Here is a 17500-nt window from a genome sequence, read left to right on the forward strand (position 1 = left end):
CATTTCTTCATCAGAAGAGGAGTTCCATTTGAAGACAGAATTGAGTTTCCTTGATATCTGAAATAATGCATGAAAGGATCCTTGAACAACCATAGGATGGTATGAAAATCATTACCAAAAACTACTAGAAATTTTTCTATTTTTCCATAAAAAAGCGTTCGCTCAAGAAAAACTCTAGAAGATGTTGATCGTAAATGAGAAGATTGTTTATGGAGAAAAATGAATATGGATTCCGATTCATATACATGAAAATTATATAGGAACAGGAATAATCTTTGATTCTTTTTTGAAAAAAATAAATTAATTTTCGTTTTTTGAGTAATAAGACTATTCCAATTATGATACTCGTAGAGAAAGAATCTCAATAAATGCAAAAAGGGGGCATCTTGTACCCAACAGCGAAGGGTTTGAACCAATAGTTCCAGATGGATAGTATGGGGTATTAATATATCTAATACATGATTTAAATGTGATAATTTATCCTCTAAAAAAGTAAATATGGAATGAATTGATCGTAAATTAATAGATTTTACTGTTTCTTTACCTTCTAAGAAAGGTACTAATCGCAGTGAAAATGGAATTTCCACAATGACTGCAAACCCCTCTGATATCATTTGAGAATAAAATTTTTTATTATGCCCAACAAATTTATTTTTATTATAATTATTAGCCAAAATAATAAAATGCTTCTGTTGATACATTCGGGCAATTAAACGTTTAACTATTAGTGAACTATATTTATTGTCATAACCTAAATTTTCCATAGGCTCATAAGGAATACATTTATTTAACCCATGATCATGAGCAAGTGCATAAATGTATTCCTGAAAAAGAAGTGGATATAGGAGGTCTAGTTCTCGAGATCTATCTATCTTTAAATATCTTTGTAATTCCTCCATTGTAAATTAGATTTGAACCAAAGCAGGGGATTTCTTGGGCTATCAAATGATACATTACATAGTACGATACAATCAAAACAAGGTATCAAGGTATATAGTAAGAAAAGGTAGATACCTTGGAGATGATTAATCAACGGATTCTCCGTTTTTCCATCCAATCCAATGGTTTTTTTGTTATAAAATACCGAGATGGTTAGAAATCCTTTATTTTTGCAACCCGATCGCTCTTTTGACTTTAGAAAAAATGATGTTTATCAATATACTGTTTCTTCTACACATTCGTCTCCACTCAGGGATATAGTTAATAAAGTTAGGATTCATAAAAAAGTGGAGAATCCACTTATTATATAATTTAGAAGGTTATGAAATAACCTTTTCCCATACCAGGGACTAATATATTTCTAACGTATAATTAGCTCGGGTAATTATTCAAATTAAGAACAGAAGCTCGTTGCTTTTTTCCCTATAATTTAATTTGAGCCTTTCGGCTCTATCCATTTATTCACTCGATCCAACCATAAATTTATTTTTTTGTAACGCTCTAAGAACCCAAATAAGATTTTGTACCAATCTCGTAAGGATTAAGTACTCTTATCTTAGAGTTATTCATTGATACGACATGCTGTTTTTTCCATTCGTTCTCTCTCAGGATCAGTCGTGGTCTTACAAACTCTACCAATGGTATAGACGAATCCGTTGCTTCATCCAAATGTGTAAAAGATTCTAGTCGCACTTAAAAGCCGAGTACTCTACCGTTGAGTTAGCAACCCAAAGTTTGAATTATGGTGTGTAGATACGATCGTAAAAAAAGAGATTGGATTGCCCATAAAAAAAAAAACATTTTTTTATAGTCGATTATGAACATAAAAATTTATGGGTCGCCCTTGTTCTTTTAGTTTAATTAAAATTTTTACGTTTTTTTTATTCAGAACAAACTTCTTGTGTTGTGTCAATGGAATCCAAGGAACGCGTCACTTACATGAAGTAAAGTAAAAAAACTTATAGGGCGTGGATAAATGGATCCATTTATCCACGATCAATTATATTTGTTCAATACAATATTGTCAATATGAACGTTGAGAACACAAAAAAATAATAAAAATAAGGACTTGTGTTGGATTGGCACTTCATAGACAACCTACAAATATAATAAAAAAAGTGTAGATGTAGAAAATAAATAAAGAAGAAGAAAATCTCGGGTTTATTCAATATCCCTAAAGATACAATAAGCAAGCTCTACCCCTTTATTTTAGTCAAGTCTCACCAAAAACCACCCGATTGAGGACAATCCCATAATTTTATAGATTCTGTTAGTTCATCTATTTACTCGATTTTTTTCTACCCCTCTCACATTGCCTCTCATATTGCATATCATTTTTTTATTTTTTATTTCATTAATTTCGTGTGATTAACGCGAAGTTCATGAAATACCTCTGCCTTCTTTGAAATATCATGAACGGTTCCGGTAGGTTGAGCGCCTTTTTCAAGTAAATATAGAATAGCGGGAACATTTAAATAAGTTTGATTTTTTATCGGATCGTAAAAACCCACCTTCCGAAGATCTCTTCCTTCTCTTCGGGATCGAACATCAATTGCAACGATTCGATAGATGGCTCATTGGGATAGAAATAGATGAAAAATCCCCCCCTTCGAAACGTATAGGAGGCTTTCTCCTCGTACGGCTCGAGAAAGAATGATTCTAATTAATGTCTATGTTATAGTATATATAGTGGCAAATAGATTCATAAAACGATCAATTCAATTAAACTATTATTTTTTTTCTTCTTCCTTCCTCTTCCTGAAAAAAAAAAATAATAATTAGATTCATAAGATTCATACTTTATTTATAACTCAAGTTGGATAATTCTCAAAGAATTCAAAGGAAAATTCTGAGTCCTTGGCATTTCATTTATTGAATTGTCTCTAACCAATTTTTTGTCTCATTTAGAATTAGAATCCATTTTTTTGATTCCATTCTTTTTTCTGCTCAAATTATGTTGTTAAGACAATTGAAAATGGCGTTTTCTTGTTCCGAGATCGTTTATCTTTGTTTTGAATCATTGGGTTTAGACATTACTTCGGTGATCCTTAATCATTTCAAAATGGCAGCAACATACCCTTTGTGATTTCTTTACTATCGAAGAATCATATGAACGATTGATTCCCGTGTGATACACTTTTGATCGAAATAGGTTTCCCAATTCCAACAAAAGTTTCAAACCCAAAAGGAGATCTTGTTGGAATTGAATCTTTTCAATTTCTATATCGAAGATATGCTTACGAAGTTGTTCCAACTTATTGATTGACATTAACCCTAGATCCTTACCTCTGAGAAATAAATTTCTCCTTTCTGCTCGAGCTCCATCGTGTACTATTTATTTTAACTCATAACCCAAATGGGGGTTGCAGTAGAACAGAACAAACTATGTCGAGCCAAGAGCACCTCATAATTCCTAGAAAAAAAAATGGCGGATGTAAGAATCCACAACCGATCATGTCCTTCAAGTCGCACGTTGCTTTCTACCACATCGTTTTAAACGAAGTTTTACCATAACATTCCTCTAATTTGGAACCGGTATGGAATTGATTCAATATGGAATCATGAATAATCATTGGCTCAATCGGTACATAATAATACATACTTTATTTATATAATATATATATATGTAATGTAATATATGTTTATATTTACATTTATCTTGAGAAGTATCAACAAAGATTAAATTTTATTAACTCCATATTTTATTTTATGAATTAAAAAATTTATATTTATAAAGAACACAAAGAAACGAGTTCTTCTTTCAATACGCATCGTCAACAGATTGTTCAAGACGACCAATCATAAAAGATCAAACCCTTTTCTTTTTCGAATACAAGGAGAATGATTAAAAATTTCCTAATCCATAGTGAACTGAAAAATTTTATGGGGCTCACGAGTCAAAAGGCCCTCTTTTGGTATGCTGTACAATCTTGTCTAAGTGAAAAGACAAAAGGATACATATTTTTTTACTTGTTTTGTTCCTATTTTTATTTTAACCCAAACAGGTTTTTGGGGCCGTAATCCCAGCGATGTAATTAAATTAGTACCAAGACGAGAACTCCCTCCTGTTTAGAATTAAGCATCGACCATCGACATAGAATTAGTACCGTATCCTTTTTTCTTTTTCAATTATACATTGATCAATATTCCTATCCTACCCGGATCACAAATGGATTCTGTAATGTCAATGGATTCTGTAATGTCATCGATACTCGATTAGGTTTGTGAGAAAGAGAGTAAAAGAAATAATTCTTTTATGAATCATTCGAAATTAGAAAGGAAACAAGGGGCTGTTAAACATTAGATTCTTAAACAGATTTAATTTAAATAGAACAATCCTTATTCTGATAAAATTGGACGGCTCTGGGACGGAAGGATTCGAACCTCCGAGTCGCGGGACCAAAACCCGTTGCCTTACCACTTGGCCACGCCCCATTTATATTTCTATTCAACACTAATAAACACTAATATAGGTATTGGCTGTTCGTCAATTCCCGCCCAAATATCTATGGAATCCATTCGATTGTTGCAACGATTTGACACGTGTAGTTGTAAAATTAAACTTAATTTATTGATCATTACATATAATTCAATTAAGATATTGTATGAAAGTATGATTCCTTCTATTTTGTTTGAGAATTGAAGGATTTTTGATTGGGTTAGTCAAAGAAAAAGAAGAATTTTTTTGCCTTTTTTCATTTTTAGCTTATATCGAAAACTCAATCAAAATACAATTATCTCCAAGAATGAAATATTTGTTATGCTTAATATTTTTTGTTTGATCTGTATCTATCTTAATTCTATACTTTATTCGAGTAATTTTTTATTTGCCAAATTGCCCGAGGCTTACGCTTTTTTCAATCCAATCATAGATGTTATGCCAGTCATACCTCTGTTCTTTTTTCTCTTAGCCTTTGTTTGGCAAGCTGCTGTAAGTTTTCGATGAGATCTTTAATACTGTCTTACAAACATTTATGATTTATAAAAAAAAAAGATTCTAACAATAAATTGATAAGATCAGACAAGTCTTACATCAATTTAAACAAGGAAATTCTTGGATAGCGCGTCTGGATCACCCCATTTCCTCATTCTGACCTTCTACTTCCAGTGAACAAGGACCCTATATAGGGTCCCCACAATAACTAATTGTGCTATGAAAGATAATTTTCATACCGAAAGAGTCTTTTTACAATTTCTGAAAATTCCTTTCTTTTCTAGAAACCTCTTTTTTTTTTTTTCATTTCTTGCTTTGGTGTAAAAATAGAATATGCGGTATAAAAAATGGATAATCTATTCCCTTTTTTACCAAAAATGATCTTATCTTGGAGATTTTGTAATGCTTACTCTCAAACTCTTCGTTTACACAGTGGTGATATTCTTTGTTTCTCTCTTCATCTTCGGATTCCTATCTAATGATACAGGACGTAATCCTGGACGTGAGGAATAAAAAAATAAGGGATTTTTCGTTGCTTGATTTCTGAATTTTCTTATTATTTTATCTATTATGAATATTTAACTACGATAAAGATAAAATAAAGTTCTCGAGATTTCTTTAGAATTTGAAATAAAATATCAAGTCATCAGATCATCAGATGAAACGGAAAGAGAGGGATTCGAACCCTCGGTACGAATAACTCGTACAACGGATTAGCAATCCGACGCTTTAGTCCACTCAGCCATCTCTCCCAATTGAACAAAGGATAATTACTATGTTACGTTATACATGAAGTAAAGAAAAAGTCTTTCTTTATTCTATAGATACAGATACAAATTTTATCCGTTTTTCAGCAATTTAATTCGAATTACATTTGGATAACGGGAATACCCACAATAGAAAATAGAAAAAAAAAAGTAAAAATAAATGAAGGTAAAGAATACCTCTTTGATTTCGTACGAAAGCTTCTTTTATTCCCCGGCCTGGTCAGTACCCCGGTCAGTACCTAGCCGGGCCGTTTATTGTTTTGTTACAATAAATCATACATGAAATAATTTATCTGACTTTGAAAACAAAAATACATTGAATCAACAACCACAAATTTTTTTTATGTTCTGACTTCAGTGGTTCTTTCGGGCTGCACCTGTCACTAAACAACTCACCCAAGCAAGATAGAACTCGTTATTTCAATAGGCTTTCATTTGCCTATCTCATCAAGCCCCCCCCGCAAAACGCGTCAACATTTGAATTTCATTATTTTGTTCCAATCCTATCTTGATTACGTATGATGCTCTTGTTCGACAAATGACCCACTCATATACAATAATTACATTGTAGCGGGTATAGTTTAGTGGTAAAAGTGTGATTCGTTCTATTAACAACTTAAATAGTTAAGGGGTCTTTCGGTTTTATTCATATTCTGATTAAAAACTTTATTTCTTAGAAAGGATTTAATCCTTTACTTCTCAATAAACAATTTGAGGAAGAATATACATTCTCGTGATTTATATCCAAGGTTCAATTATAAATTGAAAAAATTGGATTATGGAATTGCGAAGCATAATTTTTTTGAGTTGGATAAAGACTTCCAATTGAATGAGTATGAGTAAAGAATCCATGGAGGGAGATACAAAAGTATTTTTCTAATCGTAACTAGATCTTCAATTTTTTTTTTAGAGGGGAGATTGAAGCGGAATAGCTATTAAAATTAAATGATGGCTTTGGTTTACTAAAGCCATCGATATATTGTTTTAGCTCGGCGGAAACACAATTATTTTCCTCAGGATTCGCGCGCAAGTAGAAATAAAGAACGAAGTAACTAGAAGGATTTTTAAAAATTCCACTCTTCTAGAAGGATCATCTAAAAAGCGAGTTGGTTGGGTGCATTCAGACAGAAAAGCTGACATAGATGTTATGGATCTAATTTTTTTCTTTTACTTTATTTATTTTATTGCGTTTACGACTTAAATCTGGGAATCCATCCATCTTCCATAAAGGAGCCGAATGAAACCAAAGTTTCATGTTCGGTTTTGAATTAGAGACGTTCCAATTTGAAATGATGAATTTACGTCGACTATAACCCCTAGCCTTCCAAGCTAACGATGCGGGTTCGATTCCCGCTACCCGCTCCATATTATGATAATGACGCGTGTATCATCATTAATGTGAATAAATGTAAATACACATTTTTATTCCCGAAAAAAAAATCGTAATTTTTTTTTACGAGCAGAATATAGAGATAGGAAAGGGAAAAATGCGAAAGAAAAAGTAGGAATGAAAAGCGTCCATTGTCTAATGGATAGGACAGAGGTCTTCTAAACCTTTGGTATAGGTTCAAATCCTATTGGACGCAATTTGTTTCCATCTATTTTTTATATTTGATTTCATTTCTATGCCAAAAAAGACATTTTGAATGATTTGAATGAGATAAGTTTATAAACTATTCCTTTTGTACTAGGGAATTATGTTTGTTCCTGAAGTATAAACCGATCCATCTGTTCCTGAATAGCTTCCTTCAAAAGGACTTCTGCTTCCTCGGTGAATGTCTTGGTAGAAGATATTATTTCTTGGAACTTAGGTTTATTAGTTTTTAAGTAGGTACGTAATTGAACGAGAAATTTCTTTACTTGTCCAATTTCTAACGAATCAAGATACCCATTTGTTCCGGTATAAATCGTCAATACCTGCTCTTCCACCGCTAGAGGGGCTGCTTGGGATTGTTTGAGCAACTCACGTAATCGTTGACCTCTTGCCAATTGATTCTGAGTAGCTTTATCAAGATCAGAAGCGAATTGTGCAAAGGCTTCTAACTCTGCGAATTGAGCCAGTTCCAATTTTAATTTGCCAGCTACTTGTTTCATGGCTTTAATTTGAGCCGCAGATCCTACTCTGGAGACGGAAATACCCACATTAATTGCAGGTCGGATTCCGGCATTGAATAGATCGGCGGATAAGAATATTTGTCCATCTGTAATGGAAATTACATTAGTAGGAATATAAGCCGAAACGTCTCCCGATTGAGTCTCAACTATTGGTAAAGCAGTCATACTTCCTTCACCTAAATGAGAACTTGATTTAGCGGCTCTTTCCAAAAGGCGTGAGTGCAAATAAAAAACATCTCCTGGATAAGCTTCTCGCCCGGGCGGTCTTCGTAATAGAAGAGACATTTGGCGATAAGCTTGTGCCTGTTTGGAGGGATCATCATAAATGATTAAAGTATGTCGTTCACGATACATAAAATATTCAGCCAAAGCCGCTCCTGTGTAAGGAGCAAGATATTGTAATGTAGCAGGCGAATCGGCCGTTTCGGCTACCACAATAGTGTATTCCATCACCCCCTGTTCCTGGAAAGTAGTCACTACCTGAGCCACAGAAGATGCTTTTTGCCCAATAGCTACATAAACACATATTACATTTTGACCTTTTTGATTGAGAATAGTATCTGTGGCTACAGCTGTTTTACCTGTCTGTCTGTCCCCAATAATTAATTCTCGCTGACCGCGTCCTATAGGGATCATCGAATCAATAGCAATAAGTCCGGTTTGCATCGGCTCATATACGGAACGTCTCGAAATAATACCCGGGGCGGGCGATTCAATTAACCGAGATTCCGAAGCCGAAATCTCACCTCTACCATCAATAGGTTTAGCCAGAGCATTTATAACACGACCCAAATAAGCCTCGCTCACCGGTATCTGAGCAATTCTTCCTGTTGCTTTTACAGAACTTCCCTCTTGTATCATCAAACCGTCACCCATTAACACAACACCAACATTATTTGATTCCAAATTAAGAGCAATGCCTATTGTACCCTCTTCAAATTCTACTAATTCACCTGCCATTACTTCATCAAGACCATGAATACGAGCAATGCCATCGCCTACTTGAAGTACGGTGCCGGTATTAACAATTTTGACCTCTCTATTATATTGCTCAATACGTTCACGGATAATATTACCAATTTCGTCGGCTCGAAGGGTTACCATGAGTCTTGCTTAATTCTTTTTCAGAAGCAAAGGAAAAATCAATAAATAATGCCTACAGTAGAAGTACTAATCCGTTATTTCTTTCATCGCCCCAAACATACCAATATTAGCACTGATGGTGCGTAAATGTAACTCGTTGTTCAAACAACTATTCAGAGTTCCTAGAGCTCCTTGTAAGGCTTGTTGGAAAACGCGTTGTCTGACTTGATTAATCGCTCTTTCTTGTTCAAACTGAATGGTTTCATTTTTGTAATTTTCTAATCGTTCCAAATTTTGATAAGTTGAATTAATCAAATTCACTTTTTCTCGTTCTATCTCAGAGTATCCATTCACTCGAAACTCATCCGCTTCCATTTTAACTTTCCATAAGCGGGCCTTGGCTTTTTCCAGCTTTTCAATGGCCCCTCCGCGAAGTTCTTCTGAATTTCGAATAGTACTCAAGATTATCTGTTTTCGATTATCTAATAAATCACTTAATGAAAGTAGATTATCTTTCGATTCATTTAAAAATTCCATGATCTCTTCCCGAACCAAACATGAATCTTTCGATTCATTTGGCTCTCACGCTCAGTTACTTATGGGGCATTCCCGTATCCCTTTTTTATTTATGTAATGAGCTTATCCTATCTTCTCTGTTCGGATTCCTAAATATCGAAACTGATCGTTGATCCAAGACTAGAATATTCGGAGGACTCTTCCGACCAGACAAAAAATCTGTAATTATCGGCAAAGTTGTTTCTTTTTTTTCTTCAAATCCAAAAAATTACGTTTACTTTATACATAGGTCGTCGATTCCGCATTGGATAAAAAAGGGATGGGATTCCTATTTTTCCAGTAAATGGTTCAAATAATTTTATCGATATGAGTGTTCTATATCGGATAAAACACAACTATTTATTTTGAAACCATCTCCATACTAACATAGTGGTAGAAAGAGCACCAATGTTGCGCCGGGACTTCAAACAATTAAGCTTTAACCATGTTTAGGGTCCCATATTATTGGTTGATAGAGAATCAAAGTTTATTTACCAATGAATCACGAAATGCTATGGTTCATACATATGATATTATTTCTGAATTTATTCAGAAGTAATTCGCGAGATCGTGCACCTTTTTTTCCTAGTTATAAAGAAGAAAGTGCAGCTGGTTAGGTCCAACTTATTCTTGAAATAAACAACTCGCACACACTCCCTTTCCAAAAAAAATCAATACACCAAGGACTACACTTAGATTTATTGGATTTGTTGCTAAAATATCGGTATTAAATCCGAAACTCCCGGCGGATGGCCAGTGACCCAAGGAAACGAAAGAATCGGTTACATTTTTCATATGATCTCCTCTTATGGATAGGACTAATTGAACAGAGTTCTTTTTATATTACTTTATTTTTGAAATTATTATTTCTATTTTATTATTTCTATTGAAGTTCCCAATAAAAATAAATAAAATACTTATTATAATTAGGTCTCTGGTCTCATATCAATTAAAAAATACCTCGTTTGTCGCAACGCTTCCTAAAAAGAAGGTTACATTGGACTGAGAACGGGAAGGAAGAAAGCGAGTGTATCCACTAATTCCTGATCCTCAAATTAGTCCTTCCCACGGGGTATTGTCTCAACGAATAAGTTAAAGTTGTTGTAGGAGTTAAGTCTTGATATAATTCGAAAAAGCAAGCGACAAATCCACGGCAATAAAATAAGACAAAACAAAGACTTTCACATTTCTATAAGATTAAACAAAGGGATTTGCAAATAAAAGTGCTAGTGCTACGACCAGTCCATAAATCGTTAAAGCCTCCATAAAAGCCAGACTAAGCAATAAAGTACCTCGTATTTTACCCTCTGCCTCTGGTTGTCTCGCGATACCCTCTACGGCTTGGCCCGCCGCAGTACCTTGACCAACTCCGGGTCCAATAGAAGCCAACCCTACGGCCAACCCAGCAGCAATAACGGAAGCAGCAGAAATCAGTGGATTCATGGTAAGCTCCTCGTATAAAGATAAAGAAATGGTTAATGATACAAGCAACCAATTAATTATGATTTATTATTCCATTACGAAAATCCATCCAGTCGAAATAACTATGAACTACAAATTAAAAATTTACAAATTAAGGTAATGAGATTATTGAATGATCAGAACTGCTTTGATCTCGCGTTTTTAGTTCCTATCCATAGAGTCTTTATCAATCCATAATCAATCCATAAGGGCCTAGTTCTTTTATTTCATTTATTTGTTACGAACCATTCATTCTTTCAATTCTACACCCTTTCTCTTCTATATGCTTGATTTTATCTGTTTATTCATCCGGCCCAGACGAAATGAAAGGGCTTCTATTGTAATTGTAATTCCTATCTAAATTCACGGTAGGGTAAGAAAATAAATAAGATATATGGGTAGTTCATATATAACTAGTAAATATCTAATATCACATATACATGGCTTTCTTACATAACGTAAACCAAAAATTAACATCTTATATTCAATCCAATTCTAGAATCATTCTTTGAATTGAAACATAAAGAAAAGTTGGCTTATAGTCATTAAATTACATTACATATACCCAGTCCGAACCCACCCCTAACCTAATCCATTTTTTATGAATCTTCTTTGTAAATTAAATTATTGGTTTCCTTTTCTTTATCATTATCCCGCATTAATACAAGCATGAATACAAATAGACGAATTCATTAGTCTGAATTCTTACATATCAATACAATATCAATATTTGAGATCTAATTGCATAAAATTAATTTGAATTTTGATCAATCGTTGAATTGAATGAAATCAAGTGAAATGGGAATAGTTCCATAGAACGTTTTTTTTTTTTTCATCACACACCGGAACCTGATAACATAACAATTCTTATCCAAATCCAAATTATGATATGAATAGTAAATCTTGTGATTGACTGAACAAAAAGAAATATATTATTGGAGGGAGTATGACAGAAGTGGACCAAATTAAATCTTAGGAAAAAGATCTTTTAAACCCCGCCCCCCTTTTTGACAATTGAATTCCATAATATCGTAATTTTTTTTTACTACTACTCTAAATCATATATACCCTATATTGTATTGTATCTATTCTGTTCCAAAATAGCTTATCTGAACCGCCCACACATTGCTTTGGGATAAAAAAAAGCATATTTTGAAAGATAGTCAATGATGACCCTCCATGGATTCCCCTATATAAGCCGCGGCTAAAGTTGCGAAAATAAGAGCTTGAATACCACTTGTAAATAATCCAAGGAACATGACAGGTATAGGAACTACCGAAGGTACTAAAGAAACAAGAACAACAACTACTAATTCATCAGCCAATATATTACCAAAAAGTCGAAAACTAAGCGATAAGGGTTTTGTGAAATCTTCTAGGATGTTAATTGGTAAAAGTATTGGAGTTGGTTGAATATATTTACCGAAATAACCCAATCCTTTTTTTGTAAGACCCGCATAAAAATATGCTACTGACGTAGGTAAAGCTAAAGCAACAGTAGTATTTATATCATTCGTGGGTGCGGCCAACTCCCCGTGAGGTAACTGTATGATTTTCCAAGGTAAAAGAGCCCCTGACCAGTTGGAAACAAAAATGAATAAGAACATAGTTCCAATAAAAGGAACCCAAGGACCATATTCTTCTCCAATTTGAGTTTTGCTCAAGTCTCGAATGAATTCAAGGACATATTCAAAAAAATTCTGACCGTCGGTCGGAATGGTTTGTGGATTTCGAACTGCTATGGTAGCAGAACCTAATAAGATAGCAATTACGAACCAAGAAGTAATAAGTACTTGGGCATGGACTTGGAAACCCCCTATTTGCCAATAGAAATGTTGGCCTACTTCCACACCGGATATATCATATAACCTTTTTATTGTGTTGATGGAACATGGTAGAACATTCATATTGCCCTCTGACAGAAATAGAACTTAAAAAGGAATTTTTTTGATTAAACCATCTCTTTATCGCCTACTTTAATTGAATTGTATCGAATACCAAGTAATTACATAATATAAATATACCCAGTAATTTTTATCTCTTTTTTTATATTCAGGATATAGTAACCGATTCCATAAATATATGGAATTCACGAAGTAGAAGTAATTTACTTATCTTATTATTAATCAACGATTTCTTATATAGCTAGAACGACCCTCACAAATTGCGGATACTAATTTGTTAAGAATTAATCGGATTGAAGCTATAGCGTCATCATTGGCTGGAATCGAAATATCTGCAAGATCTGGGTCACAATTTGTATCAATTAAACAAATTGTTGGAATTCCCAAAGTGACACATTCTCGAAGAGCCGTATATTCTTCTTGCTGATCAACGATGATTACAATATCAGGCAACCCCATCATATATTTGATGCCACCCAGATATGTTTGCAAGTGATATAATTGTCTCTTCAACATTGCCGTATCTCTTTTCGGAAGACGGCTGAGTCTTCCCATCTTTTGTTCCGCTCTCAAGTCCCTGAACTTATGAAGTCTTGTTTCTGTAGTAGACCAATTCGTTGACATACCCCCGAGCCATTTTTTATTAACATAATGACATCGAGCCCTTATTGCAGCCGATGCTACTGAATCAGCTGCTTTATTTTTTGTACCGACTATTAAGAATTGTTTTCCCCTACTTGCTGCATCAAAAACTAAATCACAAGCTTCTGATAAAAAACGAGCAGTTCTAGTAAGATTTGTAATATGAATACCCTTACGCTTTGCAGAGATGTAGGGTGCCATTCTAGGATTCCACTTCCTAGTACCATGACCGAAATGAACTCCCGCTTCCATCATCTCTTCCAAATTGATGTTCCAATACCTTCTTGTCATTTCTCCCCACACTTCCTCTTTTTTTTTTTTAAGACTGGGTACCCTGAAATAAAAAATTGTTCCGACGGAACTTTCTACCGGAAATTGAACAGTGGTACATGGTCCAAGCCATTAATTCGTTTCTATTCATTATTTTTTTAACAACAGAACGGTCCAGATAGTTAATAGTTAAAGGTAAATTAAAAGGAAGAATCCGCTGTTCTTAGGAATCCGTAAATCCTGTAAATAATTTTTTTTCTAAACGATTGTTCTGATGTATCGTGGAAATTCTTTGGGATGCAAGAATCAAATAATTCTTTGTGGTGGAACAAAATATCTCTCGCGCCCCCCTCGAATAGATTTTGCTTTTCAATTTCCAAAGAAATGTTGCTGTGTTGACTTAAACGGTGTACTAATCCTTTGAATCCGGTACCGACGGGTATCATACCCCCCAGAACAACATTCTCTTTCAGGCCTTTCAACCAATCGATACGACCTCGTAGAGCGGCTTTTGCTAAAACTCGAGCAGTTTCTTGAAAACTCGCTTCAGATATGAAACTTTGAGTATTCAGAGACGCCCTCGTTATTCCCAATAAGGCGGCTCGGTAACAGATCGCTTCTTCCAAAGCGCGCCCCGTTCGTTCCGCTCGCAGCAATCCAATAAATTCGCCGGGTGAAAAAACATTAGACATTCCATCTTCTGAAACCAACACTTTTGATGTTATTTGACGTACAATAATTTCTATATGCCTATTATGTATCTGTACTCCCTGGGATCGATAAACCTTTTGAATCTTATTAACCAAAGATATACGACTTTGCGCTATGGTTAGCTCAGCGCCAATCAAGAATCCCCAGGGAATCCCAAGAATTCCTGTTATACGTTCGTTCCAACCTTCAACCCGTTTTTCTAAGTTCATTGATATTGAATCAATCGAACGAACTTCTAACACTTGTTCTACTTTTGGCAGACCCTGCGTTATATCACCGGATCTCGATTTTTCATAGATAAATGTAACTAATGTATCTCCTTCGTAAAGGATTTCCCCATAATGGCCATGAACGGTTGCTCCTGGAGTAGCCAAATAGGGCTTTGCAGATCTTATTACTAAAGAGTCAACATGAACAATTAGAGCCTGACCCGGTTTTAGATTTGGTCCATATTTAGATATACATAAATTTTCACAAAAAAACTGTCCAAGGCTAATTATTGTCGATGTTTCTTCACAATAATCGTGATGGAGAAAACACCAATTCCAATTGAATGGATTCAAAATCGTGTTACTGCATGGATCGGGATTATAAATCCTCCCATTTTCATCCATTAAAAAATATTTAAGTACTTGGAAAGTCTCTTTTAAATTGTCAAGCAGCGAATATTTATTTACCAGGATCTGATTATGAGTTATTAAATAGTAAAACGAAAAAAAATTCGCAATTTTAGGGACGATTCCTAAAGGACCCAATGAATTCCTAATTGGAAGTAGTGGATCCCTTTTATTTGATTTTTTTGTCACATTGTTATATTTCAAAGCGTTGAATGGACCTATTCGAAAACAATTAGATGATGACAAAGTTATCAAAGATTGGCATTCCTTATTTCTATTCAACAACGTACGAACAGTTCTTTGATACCGGGTAAGTAATTGCTTAATCCTTGCCTTGGAATAAAAAGGATTGAGATTGGTGCGATCTGATCCATTAGCGGGGATCAACCCTGCCCCCGCCGGATCATTCCTTTTTCGGGTATACAAAATAGGGGGTTTCACTAAATCCATTCTTATGAAATATCGAATCATATTATTTACCCTTACCTCAACAAATGACGCATGAACCTCCTCTATAGAAGAACCTTTTTTGTCTTGGTCCCAATTCAATACTAAACAAGTTCGAACTAATTGAATATTTGTGTGAGAAATTCCGCGAATTGGTTTACCATTTCCATAAAGGATATAATTGACAACTCGAAGTTGCACACTATCCCTTTCCTGCAGGGGATCCCGGGGGAAAAGCGTTGCTAAATTTATCCCGTTTGCTATTTCATATGTGACTACGGGTCGAACCAAAACAAAATACTTTTTTTTGGTAGGTGTGATCCGTTGGACATAGATCCAATTTTTCAATTTTTTTGAGTCCTTATAATTTTTTTTTCCCGTTCCTGGCGGTATCAGGATGCCACTGTGCCAGGATATCTTATCTGTCTCTCCAGGAAAATGGATATCCCCAGAAAATATTTTTAGTTCAACCTTTTTTTTTTTTTTATCCACTCGGACCAATCCACCTACTCGACTTCTTGTATTGAAAGTAATTCGTGTATCTACTCCAATGATACTATTGTTCCGTACCATTATGGAAGAAGATCCGGGTAAGATATGCACTTCCTCGGGAATGAAAAAAAGTCGATCTATTTTCATTTGGGATTTTAGCCTAAATTCTTTTGTTCTTCGATACTCAATAAAATCCTCTTTTTTGACGATTGAATGCACCTCTAAAGTCCCATATTTAGTAATTCCCGAACTCTTTCTTCTGTATCGGGGATCGTCGAAATAAGCAAGAATACTATTTATACGGAAAAGACCATTTATGGGTATTTCAATCGAGATGCCTGAACGGGGTATTGCTTCTTTTTCTTGTTCTTGATTAGATTGTAATGGAATGATTAATCTATTTCTTCGCCTCTTTGCCAATAAATAAGAATTATCGTCGAGAATGGCAGGATATATGAAATTACAATGATCATTACATATGCTTCGATCAGGTCCTGAATAATCAAGAGCCCCCCCCTTTTTTTTACCAGAAGGATCCGACCGAAATAATTTGTGTCTCATTTGATCATTAGTCACCGAAAGATTATAAATATATTTTCGTTCAGCAGAAAGGGAATAAATATTTATTTGATCTTGATCCTTGTGGAGCGAAAAAGGGACTATACTGGCTCTGTACGGAACTCCTGATAATATCCACAAATGACTTGTTTTTGGTAAGAGATGAACATTACCATATATATATTCGGGTGCATGGTACACGGCGGTACTCCAGTGCATTTCTCCCTCTGAGTCAGAATAAATATGTTTTCGAACCTTCTCCTTAAAATTCAAGGTGGATGCTTCGGCGCGAATCTCAGCAATCACTTGTTCTGATTCTACATATTGATCATTTTTAACTAAAATAAAACTTTTTGCTGGAATATTCACATTATGTATAATATCTTGACCCTCAATAGTTACATATAGATCTATATAACATAGAAAAGCCGGATATCCATGACGTGTACGTGTCGGATAAACCAAATCTTCATTGAATTTTATTTTTCCATTATCAGGAGCTCGTACATGTTCCGCAGTACCGCCGGTGAATACTCCACCGGTATGAAAAGTTCTTAATGTTAGTTGAGTCCCGGGTTCCCCAATAGATTGGCCCGCAATAATACCGACAGCTTCTCCCAATTCAACCAGGTCGCCATGAGTGGAACTCCGGCCATAACATAATCGACAGATCCAAGATGTACTCCTGCAAGTAAAGGGGGTTCGGATAGATATTGGTTGTGCTCGAAAGGTTATGAATCGATTGACAAGTCCAACCCCAATATCTTGATTTCTAATGGCAATGCATCGTGAGTCTATATATATATCGTCTGCTAATACACGACCAATTAATGTTTGGATAAAAATTCTTTCTGTTATCATCCCATTTCGAGGACTCACAGAAATACCTCGGGCGGTGCCACAATCTGTTCTACGTACAACAATGTGTTGAACTACTTCAACAAGTCTGCGCGTGAGGTATCCAGCATCTGATGTTCGTACAGCAGTATCCACAACCCCCTTGCG

The 17500-nt window shown here is 34.9% G+C and overlaps 10 protein-coding genes and 5 non-coding genes across 15 annotated transcripts in view; 4 read left to right on the forward strand and 11 right to left on the reverse strand. All coding sequences in view use genetic code 11, as the record gives it.

The window, feature by feature from the left end:
* Positions 1–899, reverse strand: part of matK (maturase K) — a 1527-nt gene extending 628 nt beyond the window's left edge. The window contains exon 1 of the mRNA in view: positions 1–899. This exon is cut by the window's left edge and continues 628 nt beyond it. Within this exon, the coding sequence (YP_009446053.1) occupies positions 1–899 (899 nt within the window).
* The window catches only part of trnK-UUU, a 2575-nt gene extending 906 nt beyond the window's left edge, over positions 1–1669 (reverse strand). Inside the window, exon 1 of the tRNA in view lies at positions 1633–1669. This is a non-coding gene — a tRNA (tRNA-Lys). The remainder of the gene's footprint in view (positions 1–1632) is intronic.
* A 616-nt stretch (positions 1670–2285) lies between these two features.
* rps16 (ribosomal protein S16) lies at positions 2286–3451 on the reverse strand. Its single transcript has 2 exons — positions 3412–3451; positions 2286–2515 (listed from the first exon to the last, which is right to left on the reverse strand). The coding sequence occupies exons 1-2, from the start codon at positions 3449–3451 to the stop codon at positions 2286–2288; spliced, it is 270 nt and encodes an 89-aa protein (YP_009446054.1).
* Positions 3452–4302: 851 nt separating this feature from the next.
* On the reverse strand, positions 4303–4374 carry trnQ-UUG. The gene has a single exon. It is a non-coding gene; the product is annotated as a tRNA-Gln (tRNA).
* A 325-nt stretch (positions 4375–4699) lies between these two features.
* psbK (photosystem II protein K) lies at positions 4700–4885 on the forward strand. The gene has a single exon. It carries the CDS (start codon positions 4700–4702, stop codon positions 4883–4885), a length of 186 nt encoding a protein of 61 aa, YP_009446055.1.
* Positions 4886–5275: 390 nt separating this feature from the next.
* psbI (photosystem II protein I) lies at positions 5276–5386 on the forward strand. The gene has a single exon. The coding sequence runs from the start codon at positions 5276–5278 to the stop codon at positions 5384–5386; it is 111 nt and encodes a 36-aa protein (YP_009446056.1).
* Positions 5387–5537: 151 nt separating this feature from the next.
* On the reverse strand, positions 5538–5625 carry trnS-GCU. The gene has a single exon. It is a non-coding gene; the product is annotated as a tRNA-Ser (tRNA).
* A 585-nt stretch (positions 5626–6210) lies between these two features.
* trnG-UCC lies at positions 6211–7002 on the forward strand. Its single transcript has 2 exons — positions 6211–6233; positions 6955–7002. It is a non-coding gene; the product is annotated as a tRNA-Gly (tRNA).
* Positions 7003–7154: 152 nt separating this feature from the next.
* trnR-UCU lies at positions 7155–7226 on the forward strand. The gene has a single exon. It is a non-coding gene; the product is annotated as a tRNA-Arg (tRNA).
* Positions 7227–7335: 109 nt separating this feature from the next.
* Positions 7336–8859, reverse strand: atpA (ATP synthase CF1 alpha subunit). The gene has a single exon. It carries the CDS (start codon positions 8857–8859, stop codon positions 7336–7338), a length of 1524 nt encoding a protein of 507 aa, YP_009446057.1.
* A 66-nt stretch (positions 8860–8925) lies between these two features.
* atpF (ATP synthase CF0 subunit I) lies at positions 8926–10188 on the reverse strand. Its single transcript has 2 exons — positions 10044–10188; positions 8926–9335 (listed from the first exon to the last, which is right to left on the reverse strand). The coding sequence occupies exons 1-2, from the start codon at positions 10186–10188 to the stop codon at positions 8926–8928; spliced, it is 555 nt and encodes a 184-aa protein (YP_009446058.1).
* A 402-nt stretch (positions 10189–10590) lies between these two features.
* On the reverse strand, positions 10591–10836 carry atpH (ATP synthase CF0 subunit III). Its single transcript has one exon. The coding sequence runs from the start codon at positions 10834–10836 to the stop codon at positions 10591–10593; it is 246 nt and encodes an 81-aa protein (YP_009446059.1).
* A 1181-nt stretch (positions 10837–12017) lies between these two features.
* atpI (ATP synthase CF0 subunit IV) lies at positions 12018–12761 on the reverse strand. The gene has a single exon. The coding sequence runs from the start codon at positions 12759–12761 to the stop codon at positions 12018–12020; it is 744 nt and encodes a 247-aa protein (YP_009446060.1).
* A 219-nt stretch (positions 12762–12980) lies between these two features.
* rps2 (ribosomal protein S2) lies at positions 12981–13691 on the reverse strand. Its single transcript has one exon. It carries the CDS (start codon positions 13689–13691, stop codon positions 12981–12983), a length of 711 nt encoding a protein of 236 aa, YP_009446061.1.
* Positions 13692–13870: 179 nt separating this feature from the next.
* The window catches only part of rpoC2 (RNA polymerase beta'' subunit), a 4185-nt gene continuing 555 nt past the window's right edge, over positions 13871–17500 (reverse strand). Inside the window, exon 1 of the mRNA in view lies at positions 13871–17500. This exon is cut by the window's right edge and continues 555 nt beyond it. Coding sequence (YP_009446062.1) covers positions 13871–17500 — 3630 coding nt within the window.

Source organism: Coptis chinensis, chloroplast, assembly GCF_015680905.1.
Source record: "Coptis chinensis chloroplast, complete genome".
Taxonomy (NCBI): Eukaryota; Viridiplantae; Streptophyta; class Magnoliopsida; order Ranunculales; family Ranunculaceae; genus Coptis; species Coptis chinensis.